This window comes from Glycine max, chromosome 7 (assembly GCF_000004515.6).
Source record: "Glycine max cultivar Williams 82 chromosome 7, Glycine_max_v4.0, whole genome shotgun sequence".
Classification (NCBI taxonomy): domain Eukaryota; kingdom Viridiplantae; phylum Streptophyta; class Magnoliopsida; order Fabales; family Fabaceae; genus Glycine; species Glycine max.
The window spans coordinates 36,488,561-36,510,600 of NC_038243.2; the positions used below are offsets into that span (position 1 = coordinate 36,488,561).

Here is a 22,040-nt window from a genome sequence, read left to right on the forward strand (position 1 = left end):
TGTTTCGAAAGCGACCACACAAAAATCCATACTCTTTTCTTCTTCAAACTTGAGCTATGAAAGAAGAAATGGAAAAAAATGCTAGTATAAATTTTAAGGAAGAGGCATAATTAAAAATACCAGGACAGCAAAATATGATGCCAGACCCTATTGGCAATCAACTTTTTATGCATGTCAATTTGTAATTATTGTAACAGCATGATGAATTTTTAGAAATGGAAAACTAAATTGATGTTTTTTTTTAAAAAAAAAATTGAGGACCAATTTTAAGGATATATTAATATAGAGACCTTGTCCACGTTTGATTGAAAGTATATATAGAGATTAAAAATATATTGTTTCTTTTAATTTATTATATTTCCTTTCATAAAAACACATAATAATATTAATGTGTTGAGTTTAATTTTTATACAGTGTTAATCTAATTTTTTTTACACATTATCAATTAACTAATTAAAAATCATTGTAGATATAAATTTGAAGATGATTTTTGTAAAATTTATCCACTTATATACATGCGAATTTATAATTAGTTGATAAATATGTAAAGACTCTTTAGAGTGCAAAGAGTATTATTTTTTGTATTACATTATTAAAAATAAAACAAACAATTTAAGATACATTTATTATGTACAGATGGAGTTATTAGTTTAAGAAAGAAAGTAAAAGATGAAAAGGATTTTAAGTACTAATGAAAATTACTGGGATATAATGAAACACAATAAGACACGTGACAGAAGAATATATTTAATTTAATTATTTGTAACGAATAAAATTCAACTTAATTAGTATATTTCATAAAATACAATTGGTAAAAAAAATTGATCAATTAATTGTTAAAAAGTAAGAAAATTTAAATTATTTGTAACGAATAAAAGTCAAGTGAAGTGTTTTTAAGAAAAATTGTTAAAAAGTAACGAATAAAATTGGATTGTTTACAAAATGTTTTATTAAATTCTGTACCCCTCTCCTAACTATGTTTTGTCTTGTTGGTAGTTATTGAAGCAACAGAGACACAGGAGGAAGTTAGAGTGCATCTGGTGAAGCATGAGTAGTGGCTCAGTGTGAGGTTTAATGGACTGGAACATTTTATGATGTGCTCCCCGTTGCATGCTTTTCTGGGGGATATCATACATATTTATTCTCACTAGTACTGCTGCTACCTCCTGGCCCTGCTTATTCATATTTATTGTCACTAGTATACTAAATTATTTGACACATGAATTTAATAAATGATTTATATAAGTTGTTGGTAGAAAAATACCAACATTATAAAAAGAAAAAAAACTAATGAATGAGACTTTAAATCTGTAAAAAAGTTATAATTTACTCCTATATTATAATTTGAGTTACTCTCACTCTTTCAATTAATTCACTTTATATATATATATATATATATATTCTTCCAAAATTACACAATGATCTCTAAAACACAATTTGAGAGTAAGACTGTTTTTTAGTTAAGATTTCAGTTATTCAAATTTAAAATAAATTATAACAATTATTAATATTAATAATTTTTAAATATAATTATCAATTTATTAAAAGTTTTTTGTTTCATTTGGTTTCTTTATTTTCACATTTCTTTTATAAGTAAAAGAAATCTATTAATATTAAAATAAGTTTGACTAAAAACTTAATTGTTGCCCAATATATACAATAAGAAATTCAATGATGGGTTTGATTTGTTAAAAAAATTATGATACTAAAGAATATAAGTATTTTTGTTTTAAGTTTGATTTGAAAATAAGATTATGAAACAACCACAAATTAGAAAAGAAAACAATAAGATAATTTTTTTTTATCTTAAGTATATAATATTCAAAAGATACACATAATATCCTTACTTCTCTCTTATTTCCTATTATCTATTTATTGTAATAATTTTATATAATATTTTAAATTCACACTATCTATTATAATTATAATAATTTTATCATAAATTTTAAATTCACATTATATAATAAGTTACTTATATAGTTACGTGTTTTGAATTCACATAATATATAACAATAATAATAAAAATTATATTAAGATGATTTTACTAAAAAAAATATTTTAATACATTTTATATTATATTTGATTGTGTTATCTAACAATATATACATTATAAAAAAAATTCCATTAACTCAAATATTTGTCTTATGTTATTTTTTTTTCCCTCTAATATGTATCAGGCACATCCAAACATCCAGAGGATATTTTAGAGTTAACCAAATGTATTCCTCCCCATTAATGTAATAAAGTTACCCCCTAATCTATCATAAATCCTCTAATTTTATTTGGTGTCAAATAAATTTTTATAGTACACCATTGGATAGGATTTTGGGTGTCTAACTATATTTATCGAATTTTCAAATTATTTTCTATCTTTAGCACATGTATCTAGTAAAAAACCATTTCTTTTCTTTTCCAAACAAACTAAACTCAACAAAAACTAACTAGAGGTAAGACAATTAAACTAGTTGGAATTGAACTAAATCAAAGATCAATTAAAATTCAACTAGGACAATGATAATCTAAGCACGTCCCTAGCCTTGCAAGGTGTCACAACCATATTTTGCATGAAGGGTATTAGGTTAGTCATCACTCATCATAAATTCGTACGCCGGCTACCAACACCTAGTGGTCCACAAACCTAAAACCCACTTCTTTCCTTCTTTTACTAAAATCAGATTTTCCAGAGTAAGGAGAGAAGACATCTATCATAACTCTCAACATAAAAGTATAACCATGGGTGTTAAGTAATGTGTTCCTAGCATCATATTGTTTATTTTATTTTTCTCTTAATTATTATTGTCATTCTATTAATTTAAAAACGTTACTATTTTGCTCTTCAATCCTTAACGAAAAGTTAAATCAATTCTAATCCAAAAAAAAAAATCAATTTTAATTCCCTGTACCTACGTAACTTTTAAACATTACTAACCCATAACCGTCTCTTTGTTTCTTGTTACTATCTATCTTCAATAAGTTATCTTGTTTTAATTCCATTTATCTCTAACCGTACAAAACTCTGTATCATGTTTTTATTTTATTTTTTGCTATTTGAATTGCTATATTTAATTTTTATTTATTTATATGCTTGGTTTTTAACTTCTTTATTTAATTCTAAAAAACACTTCTTTTATTTATTCCACATATAAATCTCTACTATACCACAGTAACTCTTTTTACCATTTATTTATTCTGCTGTTAGTTATATATTTGTTGTTAGTTAATTATAAATACTGTTAGTTACGTACTTACATATGCCCATTTTATTTTATTTATAAATACTGTGTTATTTATATACATATGTTGCTTTTTTTTTTTTACTGTATATACATATTTTTCTATTACAAATTTATGAGATTATACATATACGTAGTTAATAATTTTTAAAGTTAAACTCCATCCATGACTATCTAAAGTTGAAGCAATTTATTTGAAAATTACAATTTTGCCACTAATGTTTGATTAAAATATTTTAATATCATTAAAATAGTTGCTAATTTTTATATTATTATGTGTGACTATTGTTAATATGTTGCTCAACGGAAATCAGAAGTATCTCCAATATTCCACACATCAAGAAAAAATGGTTTTTAGAGCCAGAAGATTTCTAATTTTACAAAGTGGATCGTTAATCAGTTAGTGACCAAATAAGAGACCAATTTTAGCAATTGTAGCTAAAGTTTTAGTCGCTGATTGTTGATTCCAATTTAGACACTGATTTAAAAACCGATTAGATGACTGGTTTTATTACAATTAATGTAGTTACTCAAATTATAGAGACTAATTTAGTGACCAATACTGTAGAGACTAATTTGGTGACCATGTTATAAAAGTTGATTTAGTGACTCATGGGTAGTGACCAAACTAAAAACCACTTTCATAATGACTGACTAGTGACCAAATTTATGTTAACTGTTTTTGTGACGATACTATTAATCGATGTAGTAACTCATTTAACTAAAAAAAATCCAGTCTAAATCAATCTCTAAGTAGTGAATCTCGTGTTTAAAGATTCCATGATTTCTCCATGTATCTTGAGTTTTTTAGATTTTTTTTTGTTATCATATGTTATTAGTACAAAGTGTTAATTAATTTAGTAAAAAAAATTGACTAACCGTTTTTAATGGAATCTCCCTCCATCAAAGTATATATATATATATATATATATATATATATATATATATATATATATATATATAAGTGTCCAGTATAAATGGATACATGTGTACATAACCTAAGCCTTCACCAAACAGCTTAAGTTTTCTTTGGAGTTTGAAATTTCCAATCTAGATCTCCATTAAAACCTGAAATAAAGCCCACAAATCTACATCAATATTTAAATAGCATGCCAAACCCATATGTGTACCACATTGTGCCAAAATTAATAATGAGACAATTCAAACCCTTGTTTAGTCCTTGGAAACTCACATTACTTTAGAACCTTTAGGTGGAGATAGATAACTTAAATTCTTCACGACTCATTCACAATTAAAATACCTACTAATACAAATGTCATGAGTAGGGATGATAAGAATATGCATACTTGTAAGTATTCGTTCTGATCTTGACAAAAAATACACTATTTAATCGGATATCAATATGAATATTACTCGTCGTTAGTGGAGGTAACTATAAAGATGATAATTATGACGACTGAGGTGGTAATAGTTGTAATAGTTAGTGATGGATCTTCATTGGGACATAGGGGGGCATGGTCATCTAACCAATTTTTTTTGTTATTTCTTTATATATATATATATATAATTTATATTTTAAGATTTTAATAAGATTATTTTTAATATTTTATTATTCTTAAAGTTATTTCTAATATATATATATATATATATATATATATATTAATAATAATTTTCATACATTAACTTTTTCCTTATTCTTATGGGTTTTCCTAGCAATTTTTTATGAATTTGTAAATTTTGCAATTTTTAATTCAAAATTTGTAATGACTTTGGCAAAAATGTAAGTATTCCTTAAACTCTTTGGAAAAATCTGTATAATTTTTTTTTGTATTCTAATATAATTTTTGTTTTGTATAAAAAAAATTAATTTCTTTAATTTGCAGTTTCACAAAAATAAATTAAAGATAAGCTCGAAAAAACTTGAACAGTATTTTTAATAAGCTCGAAAAAATATTTTTTTTAATTCATAAAAATAAAATAACATTTGAATATTATGGTTAAGGCTTAAAATCACTGTGACAAAAGAAAGCTTAAAATCACTTATAAAAAATGATATTATCAAAATTATTATATTGAATTATACTTTATAACTACTTTGGTCCTCCAAACTTTTTTTCGAGCTTCATCACTGATGTTGATGTTGGTGATGATGATGGGTTAATAATAATAAAGAAGAGTGATATAATAATTAAGATATTTTAAAATATAATAATTAATTAAGATTTTTTTTATAGATTTGATTTTTGTTCCCTGATCTCTAAACACAGTTTGAGAGTAGGATTGATTATTTTAAGATTTTACAATTTTTAAAATTTAAATTGTGTTTATTATTAGCATATTATTATATTCAAATTAAAATTAAAATTGAATCATATTTTATTTTAAATTATAACAACTATTAATATTAATATTTCTAAAGTATAATTGTCTATTTCTTAAAACTTTTTTCTCTGCTTCCTTTCACATTTTTTTTAGTAAAAGAGATATATTAATATTAAAATAAATTTGACTAGAAACTCAAGATATGTCTTAGCCCAATATGTTAAATAATTTTAATAGTACATTTTTTCACCTCATTTTCTCTCTCAAACTTGACTATAAAAGGCAATAGTATCTCAGAAGCGAAATACGCAACTGATTAACCATGGCTTCTTCTACATCACATCCATCCTTTTGGTCCCTCCTGAACCTGTCTGCATCCATTCCCATTTCTTCTTCCGTATGCATGTTCCCACCGTCTAAAAAACCTAGCAAAGCAACAAAACGGCGTCATGCTTGGGAAGTAGCATGCAATGGTAACCCTAGAAATAGGAGGGACATTCTGATCGGCCTTGGAGGACTCTATGGTGCTACAACAAGTCTCACAAGTAACAACACTGGTTCTGCATTTGGTGCTTCATTGTCGCCTCCAGATCCAACTAACTGCGTTCAACCGGACCCAGAAAAAGACCCTTTTTGCCCACCACCCCCCTTCAAAGACTACGAGCTCCCTCCACACGATGACAAGACATTACCCCTTCGAATTAGACCAGCTGCTCATTTGGTCACTGATGATTACATAGCCAAGTACGAGGAAGCCGTGAGGCGCATGCAAGACCTTCCACCTGATGATCCTCGCAGTTTCATGCAACAGGCCAATGTCCACCGTGCCTACTGCGATGGTCGCGGCTATACTCAAAAGGGCTTCGCTGACTACAAGCTTGACGTTCACGGCTCCTGGATATTCTTTCCTTGGCACCGCTGGTATCTCTATTTCTATGAGAAAATCTTGGGGAAGATGATCGGTGACCCCACTTTCGCTCTTCCGTTTTGGAACTGGGACAATCCCGCCGGCATGAGAATCCCTCCCATTTTCACAGACAAAAGTTCGCCTCTCTACGACGAACACAGGAATAGCGATCATGTAAATGCTTTCATCGACCTAGACTACAAGAAGGACGATTCTCCTGTGAAACCTCCTCAAACAATTTTATGGCCGCCAGTGGAGAAAAAGAATAACTCGATCGTCGACAACTTGATCGTCAACAACTTGATAAAAGTTTATACGGCAGTTGCAAGCAAAACCAACTCAAGCCCAGACTACTTCCTCGGGCCAGCATTCGAAGCTGGTTCTGCACCTCAGCAACACTTTGGATCTCTGGAATCTTTGCACAATACTGTCCACAGCTGGACCGGTGAAAGAGAAAACAATCACCACGACATGGGGTTGTTGGCTACGGCTGCAAAAGATCCCATTTTCTTTGCTCACCATTCAAACGTCGATAGGATGTGGAACATATGGAAGACAGAATTGCTGGATGGAAGAAGATTTGATCACAAAAGTGACGACTGGTTGGAATCCAGTTTCTTCTTCTACGACGAGAACAAGAACTATGTGCGTGTGAAGGTCAAAGACTGCCTCGACTCCAAGAAGATGGGGTATGATTACCAACGTGTTGACCTTCCATGGCTGTTGGCTGGGGAACTCATCAAACCAAAGAAGGAGATTATTCTCCTTCGTTCAAAACCAGAAGCTTCAACATTCAAGACATTACAGCTCCCTCTCCCTCTGGAATCCATTGAGCGTACAAACGTGAAGAGGCCGAAGCCGCGATCCAGGAACGAGAATGAAGAAGAAGAAGAAGGCGTAGAAGAGGTGTTAGTGATAGATGTTGAGTACGATAGCACTGATGGTGTGAGGTTTGATGTGTTCATCAACGACCAAGGCGACAATGAGATTGGACCCCAGGATTCAGAGTTTGCGGGAAGCTTTGTGACTTTGCCTCACTCGCCGCATGTCAACCATAACAACATCACCAAAGCTTCTTTCAAATTGCCATTAACGTATAAGTTGAAAGACTTGGGAGTAACAAAAGACGATGATAGTATTTCTGTCACACTGGCTCCCATATATGGGGACAAGCCTGTTACAATTAAGGACGTAAGGATAAAGCGTGTTTATCCTGAGGTGGACGATGAATAAATCTAAATTATGTGTGTGCTACTGCTAGGGTTTGTTCCTCCAAGGGATACTCTATCTGTCATTTGTTGTTTCTTAATTAGTGTGTTGTAGTTATTTTCCTTGGAACTTAATAGATCCCTTTCATCTGTGAGGGATACTATGTTATTGTTATAATAAATGTTTGTTTTATTGTTACATTTGTTTATAATACAATATAACTCCTAATCTCCTTTTAATTAATATATATTAATTGAAAAGAATGAATGAAAAGAATAGTTTAACTATTAGTTAGCCAACCTAAGAAGAAAGATAATTTGGTTCAAAGAAATGCTTTACCACCCATGTTAGTGAATATGTTCACTTCTATTGATGATTCTACAACTATACATACACTTGTATGTTCAGTGCAGTTTTGCCTCTAGCTAGGTCGTGGTATCATACTTTTAGCTATATTGGTATGTTATGCCAATTCCTCAGTATTTATACTCGTGTTTTTTCCAATTCTTGTTTTATAGCTCAGGTTTAAATAAGAAAAGGAGAGTTTGCTTTCTTTTTTTGGGAAAAATGTAAATTATATTAAACCCAAAATGATACAATAATAAACGGAGCATATCCCGCAGTTAAAGAAAATCAAAAGTCCCCCTTATACAAGAAGACCTATATCAAGATGCTAAAACAAATGCAACAAGTGCGCTTGTCTATACATAAGAAACTTAATCTTGCTAATAACCTCTATTACATAAAATTGATAATCTTTAAAAATCAGCTTGTTCCTAGACAGCCAGATGCAATAGACTGTAATTGTTATAGCCAGACAACGTAATTTTCCTTGAACACCTGATGTGGATCTGCCCCTAATTAAAGAGTCAGTAATGCGCTGTAAAGAAGTGAAACGTCTGTGGAAAGGAGCCAAATCACGAATGTGATCCCAAACTTGAAGAGATTTCCTGCAAGAAAAGAACAAATGAGCATTTGACTCAATCTCATTTGAACATAAAGGGCAGAGGGAACCCTTGTTCAAAAAAGCAACTTTGTCAAGAGTAAGCAGCCGGTTCCTTTTAGCAAGTCACAGAATGAAAGACATCTTAGGGGGGATTGCTGGGTTCCATATAACAGAACACCAACTAACAATAGGCTTGACACCTCTAATGTATTCATAGACTTTGCCAACAAGCAATTGTTCATTGGTGCTCCAAGATTGAATCCTCTTTTTGGCCTCTTCCGTACTTAGCTCTTTGGAGATAATAAAGTCCCTTATTTGAATGATTTTCTTTATCAAAACTGAATCTGATGAAGAAGTATTGTAATTCCACACATCGCTCCTTCTGAAATAGTAATGGTGAACCCACCGAACTCATAGAGAATCTTTCTTACAATGAAAGTCCCACAGGATACGGGAAAGAAGCGCAAGGTTCTAGTCCTTGAGATTAAAAAGGCCTAAACCCCCTTCTTTTTTCGGAGAACAAACTACTGACCAAGCAACCAAGGGCTTGTTTTTGCTAATATCCGCTTTGCCCCACAGAAAATTACGACACGAAGCGTTGATCCGGTCTAGAATAGATTGCGGCAAAGGAAAAATCTCCATCCAGAAATTCACAATTCCTTGAATAACTACTCTGATCAACTCTAACTTACCTGCATAAGATAAAGACTTCTTGCTCCATCCCTGAATCAGGCCAGTAATCTTGGAAAGCAAGGGAGCATAATGACATACATTTAATCTAGATGATAAAAGGGGAACACCCAAGTATCTAAAAGGGAAGTCACCCAAGCTAAATCCAGTAAGCTGCTGAATATGAGAAAGCTCATGAGGCCTAATACCGACTGAGTATATGACAGATTTATCAGAGCTGATGAAAAGCCCTGAAACCCTACAGAAGTGATGAAGTTTGGCAAACATAGTTGACACAAAAGGGATATTTCCTTTAGATAGAAGCATAATATCATCTGCAAAAGCCAAATGAGATAGTTGAATACTTGCACAGTTGGGATGAAATTTAAAATTGACATCATCCTTGAGGCTGCTCATATCTCTAGAAAAGTACTCCAAACAGAGCACAAACAGATAAGGGGAGAGAGGATCCCCTTGTCTAAGACCCCGCTGCCCTTTGAAGTGACCATAAATGGATCCATTGACTGCCACACTAAAGAAAGTGGAAGAAACACATTCCATGATCCAAGTACAGAACTGGGCTGGGAAGCCAATGGACTTAAGCATCCAATCCAAGAATTTCCAGGAAATGGAATCATAAGCTTTATGCAAGTCAATTTTTAGGAGGCATCTCGGAGAGGATCTTTTCCGGACATATTTGCGCAAAATCTTTTGAACTAGGAAGATGTTGTCCATCATCTTTCTGTTCTTAATGAAAGCAGTTTGAGTTTTTCCAATAATAGTCTCAAGCACTGGGGCTATGCGGTTGGCCAGAATTTTAGATACAATCTTGTATAACAAATTACAGCAAGATATGGGTCTAAAATGGTTAACCTGGGAGGCCTGATCATGCTTAGGAATAAGCGCAATAATAGCATGGTTGAGCTGCTTTAGAATTTTTCCAGTTGTAAAGAATTCATTAACCGCTGCAAAGATATCATCACCAATGATATTCCAAGCCTTCTTGAAGAATAAAACATTGAAACCATCTGGCCCAGGAGCTTTATTGTTATCCATCACAGAAATAACGTTCCAAACCTCTTGCTTAGAAGTAGGACAAAGTAAGGCCGCAAAACAATCGGTGGGAACCTTAGGACCCCTGTTGCAAATCGAAATGGAAGGAGTTTGGGTCAGCTCATGAGCACTAAACAAATTCCTAAAGTGATTCACAAAAGCAAGGCAATTTCATCTTGATTGGTTGTGAGTGTGTAGTTTACTTGGAGGTATTGATGGTTATTAAATATTTCTGGTTCATATCATAAATACTAACTAATTAACCATCACAGGCTGGCGAGGATAGGAGGTTGTACAAAATCTACCAGTTTTTTTTTTTGTACTATACGGTATTTCTTATGCCCATCATATGTTTATAAAGTATTTTTTTGCTGAAAAAAGGGTATGCAATTGATAATATTAATTTCTTAACCAATCAATTTATATGTCATTTTTCTATTAATTTTTTCTTCAAATTAGTATTAGATTATTATTTTTTAAAATTTTAAAATTGTAACTTTTTTAAATTAGATAATATGATTAAAGACAACTTTGAAAGTCTGAATCCTAAAATTCTTTTAATTACTTTTAACATTTTTTTATTTATTTTTTAAATGTAAGACCACAATATTCGTATGAGTATTCTTCTTCGTCCTTTTCTTTAACCTTAACCTTCTGTTTGGATGAAGGATTTAAAAATTTATAGGAAATTCAAATATACAATATTTTAATTGTCTTGATTTAAATTCCTTTCATTTTATAAATATTTTGTTTGGATGAACTAATTCAATTTCAATGAAATTCAAAATTTCATTTTAAAATATTTATTTAAAACTTAAAATTTCAATATTAAATAAAAATAAATATAATTCATTTTTTAAATAGTTAATTATTTAAAATAATTTTAATGCTAGACAATATTTAATAATAAAAAAGTAAATAAACTTCGACGCGGAGTTGATATTTAATAATAAAAAAGTAAATGACCTTTAGTACCTCCTTCTTAATCACCTCGTGGCCACGATGACGATTCTCCCTCCTCCAACCATCGTTGTGCTCACACCCACCACAAACCAAGGTCGATATCTCCTCATAGCAAATCGTTGGAGCCAACACCGTGGTTTCAAATCTGGTGCTTGTCAACGACTCTGTGGAACTCTTCATCACCACCGCAAACATTCATCATCTTTGTCGGAGCAACAACACCTCCCCACATGGCTCCTGGTTCGCTTAAACATGGGCTAGGGTTCAAGTGGTTCAACATGAAGGTTCGGGATGGTGGCAGCGTGAAAAGGTCGCCAACACCATAGGAACACAAAACGTGTGAGAGAGAACAAAGGACTACCGTGTGAGAGGAGAGAATTTGAAATTCTTACCAATTAGTTGGAATTTCAATTCCTACTATTTTAGTCTATTAAAATTCTTTTAAAAATTGATGTAAATTTAAATTCTTTAAAATCTTCTATCCAAACAATTAAATTATGATAGGAGTATTTCAAATTCACTAAAAAAATGAATTGATTTGTTTAAATACTATATTCAAACACACTATAAAGATGTTTTTATTAATTTATACATAATCGACTGTGCATTAATTACATTAAAGGGGAGGACAAAATTCACAGTTTTTATAATTTCTCAGGACGTATAAAAAAATTCTGACAACAATTTTAAAACCATTTTATAATTAACATAGTGCAGAAAGAGAACAAATGAACAACAATACAGAGACTCGTTGAGCAGTAATGTTGATGGGATCACCACAAAAAAAAAAATTAAATATTAATATTTTCACATAAACAAGGAATGATATTGATATTTTTTTTTATAAAAGAGTTAAAAGTAACTAAAAATATTTTAAGGTTCAAACTTTTAAAGTTATCTTTAATCATATTTTCTTATTTAAGAAAGTTGCAATTTAAAAAATAATAATCACGGACTAATTTGAAAAACAAAAAAAATAATTAATGAGAAAATTACATGTAATTTGATTGGTAAAAAAAACTAATAGTATCAAAATTCCCAAAATTATTAGAGACATCATAGAAACTCTAAAAGTATATTAATCTTTGCCTTTTTCTTTTAACAAAAAAGACATAAGTCATAATTAAAAAAATAACAAAATCTTCATACAAAAGAAAGTCACATATTTATAAAGTTCCAAACAACTACAATAACAAACAATGTATTTATGTTCAAGGAGTCAAAGTGACATCATCACATTGAGACACTCTTATTTGCTCTCCATCCATGAAATCATAACTTTCTCCAACATAACTTCCATTTTGGTTCAAATTTTCCATAGCATCCTATATCATCTTCATCCATCATCCAAATGTAATTCATCTTTGACAATATTAATGTAAATATAAGTTAGCAACTAACATCTACTGGTGTCATCAATTAAAAAAAAATAAAGTTATAAACAAAAACTTACCAATGTCATCTAAAATGGATTGGATAGCCATATTTGCGAGGGTGGATCATTAAGTAATGTATTAATCTTATCATTAGTTAAGAATGATGGTAACTTTTCCAATATCTAATTAGCATGCTCATGGTCATTAACACTTTCAAAATTCTTAGGATAATAATTTTTCTTTTTCAATGGATTCCTAAGTTTATTAATTTGGTCATTAACAAATAATCAACATAAAAAAAATGAAAGATGTATTTAAAAATGAAAAAAAGTTTAAAAACCTAATATCAGGAAATCAATATTCTCAACAATGTTGCAGGTTCTATACTAGTTGAACAACCTAAGAATATTGAGTTTAGAACATGCAAGAGTGCGAAAAGCAGTTGGGTTCATTTTCTATTTCTATAATTTTGAAATATACCACTTTTAAGCCTGAAAAGTTTAAATATAGCATTATCTGAACGTTATTAGATAGTGCTTTCAAATCAAAAGTGATGTATATCAAAATTAGAGGAACTTAAAAATGGACCGAAAAAAGGCTTACACCAGCACTCCTTAATCAATAAAGCAAACCCAACCCCTTCAGCAACACCGAGTTAAGGCATGCTTCAGATGCAGAACCCCTTGAAAAAATCCGCGCAGAACTATGGTTATCTACTGCCCCACCCATACATCTAACCCCGAGATAATTAAGTTCATTCTATATATAGATTCCAATTTACTATATTTATGAACCATATATATTCTATATACATTCTTGCTGAACATACACTACAACAGATTCCATCAGGCCATCCCAAAATTTAGATGAAATGAACCAATCCTGAATGCTGCTAAAATCTAGCCATAAGCAGAAGGAATAACAAACTATATTTGAAAATAAACATATCCTTTTATTACCTTTGGCCAACATCCATTTCCATGACAGGAATTTAATCCTATATGCAATATAAAGACAAACTATTACATTGTTTATTTATTTAAAAGAAAGGTCTCATTTCTTTGTTTCGAAAGCGACCACACAAAAATCCATACTCTTTTCTTCTTCAAACTTGAGCTATGAAAGAAGAAATGGAAAAAAAATGCTAGTATAAATTTAGAGGAAGAGGCATAATTAAAAATACCAGGACAGCAAAATATGATGCCAGACCCTATTGGCAATCAACTTTTTATGCATGTCAATTTGTAATTATTATAACAACATGATGAATTTTTAGAAATGGAAAACTAAATTGATGTTTTTTTTTAAAAAAAAAAATTGAGGACCAATTTTAAGGATATATTAATATAGAGACCTTGTCCACGTTTGATTGAAAGTATATATAGAGATTAAAAATATATTGTTTCTTTTAATTTATTATATTTCCTTTCATAAAAACACATAATAATATTAATGTGTTGAGTTTAATTTTTATACAGTGTTAATGTAATTTTTTTTACACATTATCAATTAACTAATTAAAAATCATTGTAGATATGAATTTGAAGATTATTTTTGTAAAATTTATCCACCTTATATACATGCGAGTTTATAATTAGTTGATAAATATATAAAGACTCTTTAGAGTGCAAAGAGTACTATTTTCTGTATTACATTATTAAAAATAGAACAAACAATTTAAGATACATTTGTCATGTACAGATGGAGTTATTAATTTAAGAATGAAGTAAAAGATGAAAAGGATTTTAAGTACTAACGAAAATAACTGGAATATGATGAAACACAATAAGACACGTGACAGAAGAATATATTTAATTTAATTATTTGTATCGAATAAAATTCAACTTAATTAGTATATTTCATAAAATACAATTGGTAAAAAAAATTGATCAATTAATTGTTAAAAAGTAAGAAAATTTAAATTATTTGTAACGAATAAAAGTCAAGTGAAGTGTTTTTAAGAAAAATTGTTAAAAAGTAACGAATAAAATTGGATTTTTTACAAAATGTTTTATTAAATTCTGTACCCCTCTCCTAACTATGTTTTGTCTTGTTGGTAGTTATTGAAGCAACAGAGACACAGGAGGAAGTTAGAGTGCATCTGGTGAAGCATGAGTAGTGGCTCAGTGTGAGGTTTAATGGACTGGAACATTTTATGATGTGCTCCCCGTTGCATGCTTTTCTGGGGGATATCATACATATTTATTCTCACTAGTACTGCTGCTACCTCCTGGCCCTGCTTATTCATATTTATATTTATTGCTTCCTTGGATGCCTTAAATTAATATGTTTTTCTCCGTCTAAGTTAGTATTCCAAATCTTGGATGATGAAACTTCAATTTGTTATCTATGAAAATAAGATCCTTTACGTTCACACGTTTATGCATTTTATTTCCGTTCATCTATTAATTTCTCCTTGAATATAGTAACTTCACTTACCAGAAGAACCAGAAGTGAGGAAAATTTACAATAATCCTAATAAATTAAGCCATCTATACATGGAGCAATTGTGCTAAGATTTTTGTTATATTTTATTATCCTAGCCTGGGATGAGGGAAAAATTAGTTTAAACTTTGTTTGCTTAGGAAGTTAAAACTTTTGCTTATCGTGTAGTCTACACTCGATTCATGGGTTTCTCAGTTCTTGTGTAAAACTTGGTCCCTATCAGAAAGGGAGGCCTCAATAATTTTATATAACTTTTCTTCAATTTTTCATATTCATTTTAAAAATTAATGTTATCAAAAGATGGCTAATATGAGCCCTTATTTGACACAAATTGTATGAGTTTCAACTTTATTTCAAGTGTTTATTTTTATTAGGATACTAGGCAATTATTATTTTTTATTGGACATTTGGGAATTTTTTTTTTTTTACAGACATCGTATATGCTGCAGAGAGTATTCAAGCTTCAAGCTTGACACTGAAATATGAAGAGTGCTGTGAACATAAAAATAGTTTATCAAAATAGTTTTCTTTTATTGAAAGTGTAATTTTAAGATTTATGTATATAAAAAAGTGAAAGATAAGTGAGAAATAAATATAATTTAGATAACTGTCACCTGTCACATGTAGTGACCATTTCTCCGTTTTAAGTATAATTGAGCTACTGAAATATTCATATTAGCAAAATGGCAGGTTTAGCATAGAGAAAAGGATGAGTAAGTGTTCCAAATTGACAACAAAAAAATATTACAATCATATTTTTTGGCTAGATTTTCACTTACGATGAATGGTGTTCAAAAAAAACTTCTTAAAATTGTATGACTAGTTAGACTTCTAGGCAAAACATAAGCAAATGTCAATGTATTTGCATTTTTATAGTAGGATAAGAGTAAAGGTTAATGAGGTTTTCATCTATATACATTATTGAGGATATAGATGTAGGGCATTAAACAAGTTCTATTATCATTTGAATGAGCATCTATTAATTCTTGACTATTCTTTCTTTTGGGAACATAAATTAAGGCTCTCTTCAATTAAGTTTCACTTACGAGACTGTCTAATTATACTCACTGTCCCCCACCTCTAATCTACCATGCTTGAAATTTCTAGCCAATTAACTTCATTATTACCACACTGGTCTGCACGAATAATTGTTGAAATTAAATATCTTCATACTGATAAAAAAAACTGCAACATCTGCGACCATATTTATGAAGTCTACGCAGATGTAAGATTGAACTGGTAGCTAGATTGGAAAATGGACTTAAGATAAAGGAAGAAGAGGGGAAAAAGAAGTTATGTGTTCAAATTTCTTTCACGTATTTCTAATCAACCTAATAAATTAATTTTTGTTGATTTAAAAAAAACACATACAAATACAGGACTATATTTACTGGATCCCACCTTCAAAGTTGCCATTATTGATATTTATTGGATCACATTTGCAACGTTGCCTTTATTGATTTGTACATAAAAAATTAATTTTGCTTGCGAAATTGTCAATATGGTATTGCTAAATTAGGAAACAGAAGTTAGGTATACAATCATTCGGAACCCTTTGGGTACCACTACCCACTTGATTCACGAGTTCTTCGACAAATCCATATAGTAACATCACTCCTTTTAATTATATTAAAATTAAACTAATGTCTCACATCTATTTATTATATTTTTATATTAAAGCACGGCTAAACCCAAGTCTTGCATTCTTGGCATTTTCATCAAGTTTGATCTGTGTTGGTCATTATAAATCCCCATTTCAAACTTGACCAACATAATGCAATGTATCTTATGCACTATATACAGCTGTAGCAAACTGACAAAATACAGCAATAATTTTAACACCAAAATACAAATAAACGATATCATCATCAATTTTTTTAATTATTTGAAACTGGTGCACATTTTCTTCAAGATCCATCAATTATTCCACATTCCCAAAAACTATATCTTCATCAAGAAATATGAAAAATAATATCTCTGTATTAACACATCCTACAAAGAAGTTGAAAATAAAAATAAACAAAATAAGATACCTCAAAATAATTATATACTTAAAAAGGATTCAGAATTTCAGATTCCACTCAAACGTGCTACAAAAATGAATTTTCAAATTTTTTTTTCCCCTCATATAATTCTACTCAAATTTTATCTTATCTTCTTATTTCTCTTCAGACAGAGATCACCTGTCTCACATCATATTTATTATTCGATATCAAACAATTTTTAAATTTTGTTTTTATCATGGTCTTTCTTTATACTCAAAATATATATCTTATCTCAATTATTTCAATCAATTTTATAATTTTTTACCTTACAAGATAGGTAACTAATCATTAACCACATTCACATTTTTTTTACTCATAACATAGATGTGATAGGTAACGGACTGATTAGTTACCTATCAGTTATAAGATAGATAATTTTCTCCCTTATAACTAATCTTGTCCAAATTTTTCAACACAGAAAGGACCTATTCTCTTTATAGACTTATCCTTTTTTCCACCACCGAAGGAGACCTATCCTTTTTGCCTCATGGTCTTTCTTTATACTCAAAATATCTATCTTATCTCAATTGTCTCACTCAATTTTATAATTTTTTACCTTACAAGATAGATAACTAATCATTAACCACATTCACATTTTTCTTACACATAACATAGATGTGATAGGTAACGGACTGATTAGTTACCTATCAGTTATAAGATAGATAATTTTTTCCCTTATAATTAATGTTGTCCAAGTTTTTCAACACAGAAAGGACCTATTCTCTTTACAGACCTATCCTCTTTCCACCACCAAAGGAGACCTATCCTCTTTGCTTCATGATCTTTCTTTATACTCAAAATATCTATCTTATCTCAATTGTCTCACTCAATTTTATAATTTTTTACCTTACAAGATAGGTAACTGATCATTAAACACATTCACGTTTTTCTTACTCATAACGTGGATGTGATAGGTAGCAGACTGATCAGTTACCTATCAGTTATAAGATATATAATTTTATCCCTTATAACTAATCTCGTCCAAGTTTTTCAACACAGAAAGGACCTATCCTCTTTATAGATCTATCCTCTTTTCACCATCAAAGGAGACCTATCCTCTTTGCCTCATGATCTTTCTTTATACTCAAAATATCTATCTTATCTCGTCACCATAATCTTTGTTCTCTTGCTTTTCCTACTCATAAAAATACTATCGTAAGGAAAGGACCAATAAGCGGAGCAACCGGACTTAACTTTAATAGTATTATTTTTTTTTCATTTTGTGATTCAAACTTCACTATAAAAGTGCAGTGCTATGGATCATTTTGAGTTATACTACTTTCTTGGTACCAAAAAATTTACACACTATTGTTATTTGTGCAAAATATTTAAATAATTTTGCATTGTACTTTATAATGATTTATATGTTAATATTGATAATATACAGTAGATATAGATATAATTTATTTATTATAATATTTATGATATATAGTCTGTAAAATTATTAATTTTATAAATCTTTGTTACTATTTTAACCATATAATAATTATTTGGTTGTTGCACAACAATTTCATGTTGAATCATTATCATCTGGGGTCAAAGTTACGTGGCGATGCATGTTATCCACTAAATAAATGTGTTTAGCATAAAATTGTTTTGGCACAAAAAAATTGATAATTTTTCTCCCCTCATGTTTTTCTTGCTACTTAAATTTAATAGTATTATTTTTTTTTCATTTTGTGATTCAAACTTTACTATAAAAGGGCAGTGCTATGGATTATTTTGAGCAGAGGCAGAAGATAATTAGCCATGGCTTCTATATCATCACATCCATCCTTCTCGTCCCTCCTCAGTTTCTCTGCATCCTTTTCCATTCCTTCCATGTTTCCAACGTCTCAAAAACCATGCCAACCTAGCAAACCAAAACGTGGTCGTCATGCTTCAAAAGTTGCATGCAATGGTAACCCTAACCCTAGAAATAGGAGGGACATTTTGATTGGCCTTGGAGGACTTTATGGTGCTACTACTCTTAGTGGTAACAGCACCGGTTCAGCCTTTGGTGCTCCGGTGTCTCCTCCAGACCCAACTAACTGTGTTCCGCCACTATTGCCGGGCGAAAATGATGTCAATTGTTGCCCTCCATCCCCAATCGTAGACTTCGAGTTCCCTTCACACAAAAGACTTCGACATAGACGACCTGCACAATGGGTCGATGATGATTACCTAAACAAGTACAAGGAAGCCGTTAGGCTCATGAGAGCCCTTCCACTTGATGATCCTCGAAATTTCATGCAACAGGCAAAAATTCATTGTGCTTACTGTCATAATGGCTATCGCCAAAAAGGTTTCCCTGATCATAATCTCCAAGTCCACGGCAATTGGCTATTCGCCCCCTTCCATCGTTGGTACCTCTACTTCCATGAGAGAATCTTGGGGAGCTTGATCGGTGACCCAACTTTTGCTCTTCCATTTTGGAACTGGGACAATCCCCCAGGCATGGCAATGCCAGCCATTTACACTGATGAAAATTCCCCTCTCTATGACCCTTTCAGGAATGCCCTCCATCAACCACCAGTTATTGTAGACCTAGCCAACGAGGCCAATATTCTTGACCCAAGTAAGCAAATCGTGAACAACGAAATTACAATGTTCAGGCATGTTGTTATTGAGGGGATAAGCCCTAGCCTCTTCCTCGGAAAACCCTACTATGCTGGATGTGAGCCAAATAACCCTGGTGCTGGCTCTCTAGAAAAAGGTCCGCACAATAATGTCCACAGATGGACTGGTGATCCCACACAACCTCATAGGATCGACATGGGGTATTTGGCTTGGGCTGCAAGAGACCCCATTTTCTTTGCTCACCATTCAAACGTGGATAGGATATGGAACATATGGAAAACAATACCGGGAGGGTTTAGAAGAGATTTCAACGATGATGATTGGTTAGAGTCCAGCTTTCTCTTCTACGATGAGAACAAGAACCTTGTGCGTGTGAAGATCAAAGATTGTCTTGACTCCAGAAAGTTGGGGTATGATTACGAATATGTTGATGACACGCCATGGCTGAATGTTCGTCCTAGACCCAAATATGCGGTTCCTCTCCCCCTCCCGTTTCCACTTCCACAACCTTTGCCGTTCCCTCTCACTTTGAATTCCATTCAACGTACAACTGTGAAGAGGCCAAAGAAGGAGGAGTCATGGAGCGAGGTAGAAAAGGCGGAGGTGTTAGTGATGGAAGTTGAGTATGATATGACTGAGGATGTGAAATTTGATGTGTTTATCAACGACCAAGGTGACGATGAGATAGGACCCGAGGATTCGGAGTTTGCGGGAAGCTTTATGACCTTGGCTCATTCGCATGGGCACCAAAGCAAGAGGACAACAACTTCTCTTAGATTGGCAATAACGGATCTGTTGAAAGATTTGCATGCACTGGACGATGAAAGTATTGCGGTCACACTGGCTCCAAGATATGGGAACAAGCCTGTCACAATTAAGGGCATAAAGATAAAGCTTGTCCCTCTGGTGGAGTATGTTAATGTATAACAATATTCAGCAGCTTAATTATGTGTGGTGTGAGACCTTTTTTTTTCTTTTCCTTTTCTTTTGAAGCTTCGGTTTGTTGTTTTGTGAGGGAATGCGGTTTGTGATCCTGCCATCTGCTATGTGACAGATTTTATCACATGTAAATTGGCTAGGCAACAATTCCATATGTCATGTTTCTTATTGCAACTAAATCCATGTCAAATACTATTGCAGATGCTTTTCTTTTCTACCTTAGAGTCCCGCGTAGCTAGAAATACATGAGGGGAGAAAAATTATCAATTTTTTTGTGCCAAAACAATTTCATGCTAAACACATTTATTTAGTGGATAACATGCCTCGCCACGTAACTTTGACCCCCAGATGATAATGATTCAACATGAAATTGTTGTGCAACAATCAAATAATTATTATATGGTTAAAATAGTAATAAAGATTTATAAAATTAATAATTTTGCAGACTATATATCATAAATATTATAATAAATAAATTATATCTATGTCTACTGTATATTATCAATATTAACATATAAATCATTATAAAATATAATACAAAATTATTTAAATATTTTGCACAAATAACAATAGTGTGTAAATTTTTTGGCACCAAGAAAGTAGTATAACTCTAGCGGAATAGGGGATGCTTCTAAATACAGTGATCCACCTAACTTTTGGATCTTCGATGGAGCATGCTTTTTATTTTTACGTTGTGGTCGGTTTTTCCGACTGGGTAGTCTACTATAATTCTGTCACAATTGTTATGAAAACAAATAAAAGAAAAGAAATCACGTCTCCCATCGGTGTATAATTCCAAAATAACTAGTGACATGGATTTTTTTTTCATCCATTTTATTTTGTCTCACAACTCGAAACTTTTAAGGGTTATGTTGCACAATTTAAAAGTAACAAGGTTTATATATTAGTTACTGATTATTAAAGTATACCAACGCGCGCAGTGTGATATAATATATAGAAGAATAATCCTTAAATTTAGGTCCACATATGAAAAAACATGTATCGAAAAATGTTAGACGATCCTTACATATTAACGGTTTCAAGAAATTATTTTTATTATAATAAGCATTTTCTTACGTCTAGAAATATCATCACTAGTTTATTAGCGACTCGAATATTAGTATGGATAAGGAACCAATAAAAATATTGTCACTAATTATCTTTAGTGATGAATTTTTAATTTTTAGTAACGAATGTCATCATCACACACACAAAAAAAAACACTATTTCTTGCAGTTGTAGAATAGTATGCTGAATTGGAATTTTTTGCACAAGACTTTCACATATGAGAGGGCACGACAAAAAACCGCATCCCCTGGCAGCAAACAACCCAAAAAGGAGGCTCAAAAGAAAGAGAAATCATCCTGTTTTAGAAGTTAGTATTTTTTTATTTTATTTATATAAATTTATTTT

General features: G+C 31.3%; 2 protein-coding genes across 2 annotated transcripts; both read left to right on the forward strand.

Moving 5' to 3' along the window:
- The first annotated feature begins 5,806 nt into the window (after window positions 1-5,806).
- Window positions 5,807-7,830, forward strand: LOC100801754 (polyphenol oxidase I, chloroplastic). The gene has a single exon (XM_006583742.4). The coding sequence runs from the start codon at window positions 5,839-5,841 to the stop codon at window positions 7,654-7,656; it is 1,818 nt and encodes a 605-aa protein (XP_006583805.1). The 5' UTR covers window positions 5,807-5,838; the 3' UTR covers window positions 7,657-7,830.
- Window positions 7,831-18,859: 11,029 nt separating this feature from the next.
- On the forward strand, window positions 18,860-20,827 carry LOC100802289 (polyphenol oxidase A1, chloroplastic). The gene has a single exon (XM_003528396.4). The coding sequence runs from the start codon at window positions 18,879-18,881 to the stop codon at window positions 20,613-20,615; it is 1,737 nt and encodes a 578-aa protein (XP_003528444.1). The 5' UTR covers window positions 18,860-18,878; the 3' UTR covers window positions 20,616-20,827.
- Window positions 20,828-22,040: the final 1,213 nt, after the last annotated feature.